The sequence below is a fragment of the Brachyistius frenatus genome, unplaced genomic scaffold, assembly GCF_029030835.1.
Source record: "Brachyistius frenatus isolate BFR_SWC_R1_liver_20210118 unplaced genomic scaffold, ASM2903083v1 Contig_177, whole genome shotgun sequence".
NCBI classification, from domain to species: domain Eukaryota; kingdom Metazoa; phylum Chordata; class Actinopteri; family Embiotocidae; genus Brachyistius; species Brachyistius frenatus.
In genome coordinates this window covers 455,001-467,500 of record NW_027210776.1, presented here as the reverse complement: position 1 = coordinate 467,500, position 12,500 = coordinate 455,001, and the positions used below count along the sequence as shown (strand labels likewise).

Here is a 12,500-nt window from a genome sequence, read left to right as displayed (position 1 = left end):
TTTTCTTTTGGACGTTACGGAGCTGCAGGTTTGGGGACGAACGCATCACTTCCTGTAAACCAAAGTCTGTCAATCAAACCCGACAGTCAGATGGAGGGAATTTATCTAACGACACCATGATGCCTGGAAACATTTACTGACTTTGTATTTCAGAAGAGAATTTAATGCTTTTTTAATGGGAGTCTATTGGAGCCCCTAGGGGTCGTCAGTGGTATTACACGTTAAGGCTTCACTTTTCAGACCCGAAGCCACGCCCACTTCTATTTTTCTATTCTATTTGTTGGGGATAAAATACTTCATGTTTGTCATTGACTGCTTGTTTTGCTTGAAGCTCCCGTTGTCCGACAGTTTTTACTGCACTTGAACTAAACTAAACTTTCCCCTGAAGAAATAATAAAGACGATCTGTTCTGCACCGAAGAGGCCGAGCTGCACGACTGCCTATTCCTGACAATTATTAGATTATTAATAGCAGAAATAGATTTTCCGAAAATGCCACTCGCTCCCGGGAGGGACGCCCGGCATCGTAACTGCAGCTCGTTTCGTTGACTTACGGCAGCCATGTTGCTCTGAGGAGCTGGTAATGAGAGGAGGAGGAGACAACAACAACATGAGGATGTGCTGAGGGACGTTTCAGTGTTTCCATCCAGGATCATCACCATCTGCACGGAGCGCCGACGCTCAGCTGCTCCTTTTTATCCAATTCATTCCTATTTGTGTTCCTTGTTCTTCTTTAATAAACAGATGCTTTAAATAAAAATGATAAATATGTGAGTCAACGGACCTGCTGTGCTTTGTAATTATTTTACAGCACAGACAGGAGTCGAAGACGGACTCAAATATTGATACTGGGCCAAATTTTATTTATGTTTCAGTCATTAATCTTAAACTTAAAGTTACATTAGAGAAGAGAACTGCACATTAATTGTATTATCTGTCACAATTAAATAACAGCATCCTTTACAAGCGTTGTTGACATTAATAAAAACTGATTTTAGTTGTTTGTCCAACTCCCATTTTTGGGGTTTTACCTGCCTAGTTTGATAAATCCTACGACGTGTTCCTTGATGTTGAAACCACAGACTGTATATAAAATGTTCGTAGCTTCAGGTCTGTAAAATGGTTCTGATCCAGAAGTGTCTTCAGCTGCAATACCAGCGAGTGCCACTAGAGGTCGGCTCCAAAAAGCCTCCGGCTCCATAGACTCCCATTCAACTTCTCTCATCAAATCCAAAGTGAATAAAATGTGTCCATCAGTTCTCTCGGTGTTGTTAGCTAAAGTCACTCCTTCTTATTAGTTTTCTGGAGGTCCATCTGAAAATAATCCCTCATTCATTAGAAAAGAAGATTCAAGAAGACCTGTTTTTGGGGGCGTGTCTGTTTGATTGACAGGCCTGTGGTGCAGTCAGGTTACAGCTATCGGTGGGCGGGACGTAGTATCGTCAGGTTTCCGATCAGATCGGTCAGATCCACCGCTGGCTCCTCCCCCAGCTCGTCCAAATATGGTCACTTCCTGCTCCAAGCCGCTCCGAACTAACAAAGATGGTGACGGACAGAATCTGAACTGGAGGATTCATAACGTTCATAAACCAACGATGACGTCACGTGTAAAATAGAAAACCTTTCTGACGTTACCTTGACAGTAAAAACAGATAAATGTTGCCGAGAAATAGCGGCGAGACTGCAGGAACCTGGTGAGTAACAGACATGATTGACAACTTGTTAACAAAAACACTCTTGCCGGTTAGTTTAGATCTTTTCTATTGACTGCAGAGACGTGTTTGAAATGCAGTGAAATGAGGCAAATCGTACGAGTTTAATCTGCCGTACTCAAACTGAGCGGGAGGTGATGGATCGGCTGCTTTTCACTCACCTGAAGTGTCTGCAGTCTTTCTGGAGGCATGTAGGACACTCTGCCTCCTGCTCTTCATCTAATTCTCAAGGACTCTCGACGTGAACCCATTTCCAAAAGAGAACTTTATTACGTGGCGGCACTCCAGTCGAGCTCAATTTTGTCACCGAGTAAAGTAGAAATATATTCTCACAAAACCAATAAAATCACATCTGTGACTCCAGATTGGAATCATTTAAGTATAATTTCCAAAATCTGGTTGAAAATTTTTACTCTGACTTTTTAGTTTTAGAGAAAGAGTTTCAGTTTCAAAATGCCACCATCTGGTGAGCTCATTTAAATCAGTGTCCCTTGAAAACTCTTCAGGACTGCTGTCAGATCTCCTTCAGCCCTCCTGTCCGCTGGCTCGCCTCCCTGCGGAGGTCAAAACATGGTGGATAAATCTCTACCTCGCTCTCAGTGCCACCGCTCATGCATTATTCCCGCTTCTTTCCTTTTTCTCTCAAATGTCAGGTCTTTGTTTTACCTCCTGTCATCTGAAAGGCTAGACCGGCTGTATTTCTCTAACTCACTCTCCCGCTGCGGACAGAAGAGTGAAATGCCAGCGTTTCTCACCTTCACCTCCTCTTCATCCTTTATGTCTGATTTAAAATGACTTGTGGAGGGTGTGAATTACAGCCGCGAGCCGCTCATCACCTGGGCCGGTGGTGCAGTACATCACCTGTCAATCAGACGGTGTGGGCGGCGACTGTAACGTCTTCCTGTTGATTAACTGTGGTTACAAGTGGGCCGAGGACATGCCTTTGTTTATCTTTCCTTCTGTGGGAGGTTTTTCTTCCTGTTAAAAGGAAGTTTTTCCCTCCTAGAACAAGTGGGAATTGTTGAATTGTTGGGTTCCTCTGTATAACTGAGTAACTTGTTTACAGCAGTTAAAAAAAAGAAAGTTAATCTGTTAACACTTTACAGGAGTTAGGATTAACTGAAGCTGCTAAAGAATAAATAGATTTCAAAGTGCCAAATGACTTGAAATATCTTGCAATAGATATTAATCCTTAAATGCTATAATTATGAACACTGCGCACGCACACACACACACACACACACACACACACACACACACACACACACACACACACACACACACACACACACACACACACACACACACACACACACACACTCACACACACACGATATATAACAGCAAAGCCCCTATGAAGTGATTCTGCTGAGGTAAACACAAATTTCCTCCAAGGACAGACACATAAACACAGTAAGGTCACATTTTAACACACACACACACACACACACACACACACACACACACACACACACACACACACACACACACACACACACACACACACACACACACACACACACACACACACACACACACACACACACACACACACACACACACAATGAGCAGGACATCAACTTTCCACGCTGCTGTTTTACTCTCTTTTCAGGATATTCTCTGATGCACAGTTATGAAACCTCTTTGATGTTTCTAATCTACTCAAAGCTTCGCTCTCCGGGGCCTTTTCAAAGAAAAACACGCCGATATGAATGGCAATTAGTGTACATATGTGTACGTGTGCGCCGAACAGCTTTTGATTTCTACCTTTTTTTTTGTTGGTCTGAGAGACAGAAGGATCTGTGGGCGTCGGGTAATTAGCGCAGAGCTTCGTGTTCAACCTTCACTGGATCACTAAACTTCACACCGACGAGGATTTCATCATTTTACTTCACGGGATGCTTTTTTTAGAGACCTTGACGAGCACATAACGGCGGTGGAAGTTACATTTTTCAAAAATGCATAAAAAAGCAAAAAACAAGTCTGGGCAGCTTTAATCTAATTACTTTTCAATGTTAAATTCATCAGATTAAATTATCATTATGTTTTATATTTATTTTTTTATATAGTAATATTGTGATTATACAACAAGTTACCAAGTAAATAAAATATGTAATCTAAATATATTCATATTGTGGTGCAATTCGCTCTCAAAATATAAAACTTTTTGTTATAACGACCTCCCTTTCCAACACACGGGGTATGACTAAGAACCAGCATCAGTAGACTCGTATGTACGTATGTAATGTTTACTACTCCAGGAAGTAGTCCGACCCTTAGCAACCACCTAGCAACAGAGAGGATTTCTAGTCTCCAACTGAATAAATACAGAACATAGAAACACTAAACTGATCAGCTGGTTCAATCTGGTTGGAACAAAGATATCTGATGAACAAAGATATCTGATGAACAAAGATATCTGAACAAAGATATCTGATAAACAAAGATATCTGATGAACAAAGATATCTGATGAACAAAGATAACTGATGAACAAAGATAACTGATGAACAAAGATATCTGATGAACAAAGATATCTGATGAACAAAGATATCTGATGAACAAAGATATCTGATAAACAAAGATATCTGATGAACAAAGATATCTGATGAAACAAAGATATCTGATGAACAAAGATATCTGATGATCAAAGATATCTGATGAACAAAGATAACTGATGAACTAAGATATCTGATGAACAAAGATATCTGATGAACAAAGATATCTGATGAACTAAGATATCTGATGAACAAAGATATCTGATGAACAAAGATATCTGATGAACAAAGATATCTGATGAACTAAGATATTCATGGACTGGTGTTTTTATGATTTTAGCAGTGTGTCATGTGTTGAGTTTGACCAATCAGATGTCTGGGTGTTCAGATCGTGAACGCGTTCATCTAAACATTATTCAAACTATAACACAAAGCATCATTTAATCCTCTGAATGCTGCCGAATTTCTGCCCTTTGTTTCAGTTTTTCTTATTATTATAAATGTGTTGTATCGTGTGTCAGATATAAATAAACAAATAAACAGTAAAACCTGTCCTTCCCCTGAGGGTTTAACTTTTCCTCAACTTTATTCAGTAAAGAACCATATAAACGGTGTTTCTTTGAGAAACATAAATGATGGATAACAGAAACAAACTGACTGAAGGGATGGTTTTATGTGCAGCCTCCTGCTGAAACCCAAACATCCCATCTATGTTATGTCGCGCTGCTTTTTCATTTTCAGCGCTGCCATTATCAGCCGGCCTAATTTGGTGTCTCCTTTATGGGATGTCCAAGAGCTCAGCGGTCATTCATCACTGCCCACGCCTAATAGAACAAAAATGAATCCATCTTTGTGGCTTTGGGAACAAAAAAAAAGAACAAAAAAAGAAAAGCGAGTAAAGTATCTATCTCGTTCCATTTATTATTCATAGAAATTAGCGAGCTTTGAGTTTTCAAAGGCACAAATTGTTGTTAACGACTCCAAATTACCTCTGGGATTTGAAATTAGCACCGTCTGAGGCTCCTTTTCGTTCTCCAACATTTACTAATGGATTCATTTCAGAAGGGCCGGTAACAATGCGGTCCCCATTATGTAAAAATGGGCAGGTAATTTCTATCCTCAACAACGTAACTGCAAACCTGTTCAGCTCCTATGTGAGAGAGAAGAGATAAAAGAGTCGACAGAAACAAAGAGATGACCGACAGAAGACAGGAACATGTAAACTCATCCATCTACGAGGTGACATCAATAAGTTCAGAGAGTTCCTGAACGCAGCACGGTGATGCACACGGAGCAGCAGGACGCAACGACCTTCACGAGGAAGTATTCAGCGTCGTCTCTTGATCAACATCAACATGTTAACGTGACCGCTGGTACGCGAACATGTGTGATGTCATCACGGACCTGAAACTGGAGAAGAGAAACATCTGATATTTGGAAGGAAATGAAAACGTATGCTGTGTGCAGATAAAGCTCTGATGGGTGCTCAGTCTGAAGGAGGAACAGACTGCCGGACATCTGACATTCATTAATGACTTATTATGAATTATAAAGTAAGTAGCAGTTAGCTGCTACATGCAGCTGAAGCACTCCTACGTCGTTAAAGTCGACCGCTGAGTTTGACACCGAGCGTGTAGACACCAACCGAGCTAATGGTCTAATTTAATCATAATTGAATGCTCCTTAACTTTCCTCATTTTGCTGTTGACCCGGTATTGACTCCCCGCAGGACCCCTGAGAGCCCTCAGACCTTAGCTTGAAAATCACTGTTTCTAAATCGGGGCCCTATTAGAAGTTGGAGAGATGATCTGTCTGCTGCATTCATCCCAGCGGCCGTCCCGTGTCTGATTAAAAGCAGCGACTCGCAGCCACTCCCTCTGAGGATTGCGGCCGACGGCATAATGTCTTCTGACACACGTTCAGCCGCCAATCGAAGAGGATGGAAAAAATAACTTTTTTTTTTCCTCCTACATTTTGCGGGAGGCCGATTTTACCGACAACAAATTGCAGAGAAAGACGCATCAAATGTCAATGAGATGAGAAACGTGGGGACGGATAGATGGAATAACACACGGGGGAGCTGTGAAGGACCGCGGAGCCGCCGTGCAACTTACCGGGGAAAAGAGAGAAATAACATTTCAATCTCTATCAGGCCGGATCTGGAGGTGTGTGTGTGTGTGTGTGTGTGTGTGTGTGTGTGTGTGTGTGTGTGTGTGTGTGTGTGTGTGTGTGTGTGTGTGTGTGTGTGTGTGTGTGTGTGTGTGTGTGTGTGTGTGTGTGTGTGTGTGTGTGTGTGTGGTGGGTGAGCGCTGTTTCATCTGAGGGGAAAATTTGCTTTGAGAAATGGCCCTGGGAGGAGAGAGGCGTGGACAGCACAGCGAGATGGAGATGGAGATTTGGATAACACGAGCACTGTAGGGGGAAAATTAATTGAGTGTGTGCAGGATGAGAGCCGGCAGCTGATATCAGACAAACATCTACCTGCACGTCAGAAAACTCCATAAAACTTTCCTGTGTGCGATCAGCTCGTCTCCCTCTCCGTCCAAACACATTCAGACTGCCTGGAGAAATAAGTCGATGGGAGATAAAGCGGGAGGTTGGCGGTTTGAGTTCCCAGCTCAGTTAATCGTCCTCCGATCGGACAGATCAGACAAACAGGTGGAACACGATTACTGAGCTCAGAACACGGGAAGGATGGCCTGCTGGTTTTTTTCTTGTAGTTCATTTTGTTTTCAAAGCAGATTCTTATTTCACTGATGAAACATCAACCACAGAACAACAGCATCACCGACACCTGCCGGAAAAAACACACGATTTTGTCGTGGAAATCACTGCATGAACTCAGGAACACTTCTGAAAACCATCGTCTGTGAACAACACTGCATCCACTAACACAGGTTAAACATTCTACCATGCAAAGAAGAAACCAGATATAAACCTGATCCAGAAACACTGCCACCTTCTCTGGGCCCAAGCATTAAAACAGGCACAATTTTGTCGTGGAAATCACTGCATGGGCTCAGGAACACTTCTGAAAACCATCGTCTGGTCAGGTGAAGTGGAAAACTGTCCTGTGGTCTGACGAAGCAAAGCACATGTACAGCTGTGTGCATGTGGAGGGTGATATCAAAACGTGTTGTGGTGTGTGTGTGTGTGTGTGTGTGTGTGTGTGTGTGTGTGTGTGTGTGTGTGTGTGTGTGTGTGTGTGTGTGTGTGTGTGTGTGTGTGTGTGTGTGTGTTCTCCTAATGCCCATTATGCAACACAGGAGGACTCATAACTCAGAGAAGTCAGGTGATTAAATCTTCATTACTTCAGCGCGCACGTGTGTGTGTGTGTGTGTGTGTGTGTGTGTGTGTGTGTGTGTGTGTGTGTGTGTGTGTGTGTGTGTGTGTGTGCATGCGTGTGTGCGTGTGTGTGCGTGTCCATGCACACAGACACACACACAATACATGCAAGCTGCTAAATCATCTAAATTGTTGTGCGTGCCTGTAAAAAACAAAGAGAAATATAAATGAAATAATTTGTACATGCTCCATGTAGCCAATCGCCGATTAAAAGAACATCATATGTTATTAATTTCTTACAACTAATTTCTGATACAACATGAAGAAAATAAAGAAACCAGATAGAAACATGATCCAGAAACACCGCCGCCTTCTCTGGACCGAGATCATTGAAGATGGACTGAGGTGAAGTGGACAACTGTCCTGAGGTCTGATGGATCACAATCTGAGATTCTGTTTGGAAATCATGGACGCTGCATCCTCCAGGTTAAAGAGGAGAGGGACCATCCAGCTTGTTATCAACGCTCAGTTAAAAAGCCAGCATCCCTTGTTCCTTTCCTTTCCTTTCCTTTCCTTTCCTTTCCTTTCCTTTCCTTTCCTTTCCTTTCCTTTCCTTTCCTTTCCTTTCCTTTCCTTTCCTTTCCTTTCATATCTTAGTTATTAGTTACGTATCAAGGATCAGAGGAACAATCAGACAACACAAATCTCAGAATTTTTAAAACCACTTAAAGTCTGATATTGATTTTGCCGTATATTTCTGACATACTTCTGTATCTTCTATCTTTTCTATCCTCTCTCAGCCCTCCATAACCGAGCAGAACAGTGCAGCACTTTGTTGAACAGCCTTTCAAACATAACTCTGCCACACGGTGCGACGCTGTAAATAAAAGGCACATTATTTTCTGTTCCATCAGAGAAAATTACACAGATTGAATCTGTGGTTGTTCTGATGACAGAAGCTAATAAAAAGTCACATTATTCAACTGTCATGAGTCTTCTAACAGCTGGAACACCTGCAGCACGCAAACCCAGTGAGGTGGAGGTGATGCAGCGATGTCACGGACGATGGCGCCTACGTGAGTTTACAGGGAGGCGACTTGAAGCCCTTCTGAGCGTCGATTAAAGCTTCGTTCATCCCGTTAAACACAAAGTGGTTTTAATGGCAGCGGATGACTGTTCGCAGCCCTTAAACGGGAACGCTGTTAATCAAAGTACACGTAACACGGTTAAACATCCTCTCCGATGATCGGGAACGTTAATGAACGAAGGACGACACGGTGCTGTAAACCTGACGACTGTAACGCTGCTGTAAACACTCATGAGATGCTGCTGCTGTTTAAACATGGAACTGTTTTTATCTCCGTTAAGATGAGTGCAGTACAGCTGATCAAAGTTGTGCGTTCAAGAGCAAGAAATACATGTATTTGCTCTCAAAAATGTTTTCCGGGGATAATTATTCCACATACAGAGAAAGGTTATCATTAGATATCATGTTTAGCCTTTAGCGAGACTCTGTGTAACATTTCTCCGTAATTATTCATTTTTTATTAACGTAGCGGAACATAAAGTTGCTAAAATGTTAGAGCATTAAAATTGATGGTTCACTTATAAAAATGGGTTTGAAACAGTCAGTAAGTTAGCTTCAGCAACGGCTAGCTGTGACTGCACTCAGATTAGCATTAACTAGCAGGTTTGGGTTTGTACTATTATTATTATTATTATTATTATTATTATTATTATTATTATTATTACTATTGTACCAAAATTACACAACTTCTGTGACAAAATATCTTCTTTCTATTAACTCTAGCTTAGTTTTGACCAGATTTCTTGACAGTTTTATATTTTTCTTTTTTCTGAAGACGTGCGTCAGAGACATGAATCACCTGTAATGAAGTCAGATGTTGCTCAACCAAAACCTGAAATTCATGAATTTAGTCCGCTGAATGTTTCTACAAATATAAATCTACATTTCAGCTCACTGTCAGCAGCAAACTTTTGATGCCGCCGTCTGGAACAAAGAACCGGGAGTCGTCTCAGTGTTCCTGTTCAGGTGTAAATTGGTCTTTTTTTGTTTCCTTTCTGTCTTTTCACCGATGAAAAACTTTGAACAAGCGTGTCAGACAACGATCTTAATTGTTTCTTGTTCAGTTTAAAGTCGGCTGTACGTGATGAAGCTGACACTCAGACTGAACCTGTCAAACGCTTTCAGACGAGAGCCTGAAGGCAACGTACACATTAATATCTGTGTCATTAAAATACAGTTCTTTAAGACAGCGATCACGTAGCAGGAACAGCCGACCCGAAGACATCCTGCAGCTGAGTACATGATTCTGTAAATAACTGAGTGGGATGTAAAGAGCTCCAGAGGCTGGAATGTAAATCATGTTATTTGAATATGCATCTTTGTTAACGTAGTACATGTTGTGGACTAAATATGTTTTCTTGACGACAAGTTAATAAACTACAAAATAGTGAAGAAACAAATGTTTTCTATTGAAACATTTTTGACCAACGATCAGCTCGATAGATTCAACTGATTTTACTTGTATTTTCTTACACAAAAATCCTCATTTTCATACATATCGTATATTTAGTTGTCCTTGTTTATTTAATTTTTTTTTATCCTACTTTTAACACAACTACAGCTCTGGGACTAGAACCTGAGTTAACCTTTTTTTCTCATCCAACACATTTCATTGCACTGTTGACCCAGATGTTAACCTTCATATTTATATTCATATTTATTACGATATATATATTTATTTATCAAGTACAAAGCATTGCTTAAAAAAGATGTTAAAAAATTCCTTCAGTGTTGCTTTTTCTGTTAATGTTTACTAAAAAAGTACCTTCATACTCCGTCGGAGTCATAATCAGCTGCTACAGCACCGCTATCGCTAACAGTAGCACCTCTGTGAGTCCCGCAAATACATATTTCACCCAACAGCCATCGTGAACCACCGTAGCAACCACCTGTAACACCATAGCAACCACATAATTCATTGTAACAACCATGTAGAACAACATAGCAACTACGTAACAACCACCTGAAGCTGCCTTAGCAACCACATGTAACACCATCGCAGGAGGGTACAGGTGCAGGAAAAGCAGCGTACAGCTTCCAAAAGTTTAATGAAGCAGTCAGGACCTTCGTGAGGTCAGGTTGTCTCAAACAGCCCGGGCTGGGGGGGAACGCACTGCTGCACTGCTGCACTGCTGCACTACGGCCGACACGATGACTGATGACATTCAGCTGCATCAATAACAACAACAATAGCAGCCTGCAGCGCCGCTCCGTGCAGAACGAGGCGGCGGCGTCGGGCTGCAAACACACGAAGCAAAGAAGACGTCTCACCAGACAGGCCATCACGGAGCACACGCTTCAAAATGGGCGAAGTGGATGGAGATAAATGTTTACATCTGTAGGAAGCTGTGTGTGTTCTTCCAGAAGGTTTGTTTGTGTGTGTGTGTGTGTGTGTGTGTGTGTGTGTGTGTGTGTGTGTGTGTGTGTGTGTGTGTGTGTGTGTGTGTGTGTGTGTTTGTGTTTGTGTTTGTGTGTTTGTGTGTGTCAGACTCAGCTGCTGGCAGTTTTCACTTCAGGAACAGAGCTAACGACAAAAAATGTGACAAGTCGAACAAAAACCAACAACAACGAATCACAGGCAGAGCGTCCCTCCCGCTGATCCAATCTAGCACCAACCGTTACGAGTCTTCTAACCGTTAAACAGCAAACAGATATTTTGTCATTTTAGCTTCTTTTATCACAAAATGAGACAATTCTATGCAGAAAAAAAACAAAATCAAATCCAAAAACAGCGATCAGTGTCACAGTTTGGACTCTTTCCCCGTCGGACACGTGCCGAGCGTTTCCTTTCAGGGTTCACCGGCCGGGCGGGAGCTCGAGGACTCACCCTCTTGATGTCCTTGCCGAAGGTCTCGCTGAAGCTGGAGCCGAGGATCTCGAACTGGACGTGGGAGTTGGAGCCGCCGTCCTTGAAGTCCATCGTCCCCGTCAGACCGGTGATGTTTCCCTGGAGGACACGGACAGACACGGAGAGACATCCCCGATCACTAACACAACACTTTCCTCTTCTCCTGATACATTCAGACCTCATTGATCAGTAGATTTACTGATCGGTCCCACCTGGCTCCTCCCACTCTGACGGCACGCCGTATAAAACTTTCTTCGTTGAGTTGAGCACTGCTGAAAGGCCACGGAGGAAAATGTCACCTCACGACTTCCATCAGTTCACGTTGGACGTGAAGGGAGACTAAAGACTGCAGGTCGGCGCGCTAAATGTTCTTCTGTCAGCCGCAAAGGTCGCGGCCGCCGTCGCCGCAGGAACACAACGTTTGAGCGGATCGCTGAAAAGTCACCACGACTCGGTAAACACGATCAGTCAGAGCGCCGGTGCTCCTGTTGGAGGGAGACGGGATCTCTTCCTGAGTGGGAGGAGCTTCATGTGTTTGTAAAAGTTGGACTGACAAACGAGGAGCTGAAGAAAGAGACGTCAGTGTTTTGTGGATGAAAGTGAAGCCTCGCAGCAGAATACCAGGCCGGTAAAGTTGAAATGAAACGAGTTTATATTCCCGTCGACGTCCTCCGTCTGTTCACATCAAACTCTGAACTTTCCATCACACGAACGGATCAGTCTTCATGTTTCATTGACGACGAACCGCTCGGTCGAAGCAACGAGTCCAACGTGAAGATCTCCTGATGTCCAGGTTACAGCTCGGAGACCGTTTACAGGAGCAGATTCAACCTCTAACAAGCTGAAACAAGCCGACGTCTGAACGAAGCCGTCGGTCGGAGCTGAGACGTCGCTCACCAATTAGAGACTCGAGCTCGTTGAGATGCGCGTCAGGGTTTCATGTTTCCATTCATCCTCCGCCAACAACAGGAGGTGTTTATGCTCGTTCTTTAAAGTCTGATCTTCTTCAAAGGCGCTTTCAATTAAAGAAGCTCCACTGTTTCAAATGAATCTGAGTGTTTGATGAACTGCTC

General features: G+C 42.7%; 1 protein-coding gene across 3 annotated transcripts in view; it reads right to left on the bottom strand.

Annotated features, from left to right (window-relative positions):
* grid1b (glutamate receptor, ionotropic, delta 1b) overlaps positions 1-12,500 on the bottom strand; it is a 335,801-nt gene that overhangs the window by 24,819 nt on the left and 298,482 nt on the right. For all 3 annotated transcript variants that reach the window (XM_069717577.1, XM_069717578.1, XM_069717579.1), the window contains one exon: positions 11,407-11,526. In XM_069717577.1, the coding sequence (XP_069573678.1) occupies positions 11,407-11,526 (120 nt within the window). The remainder of the gene's footprint in view (positions 1-11,406; positions 11,527-12,500) is intronic.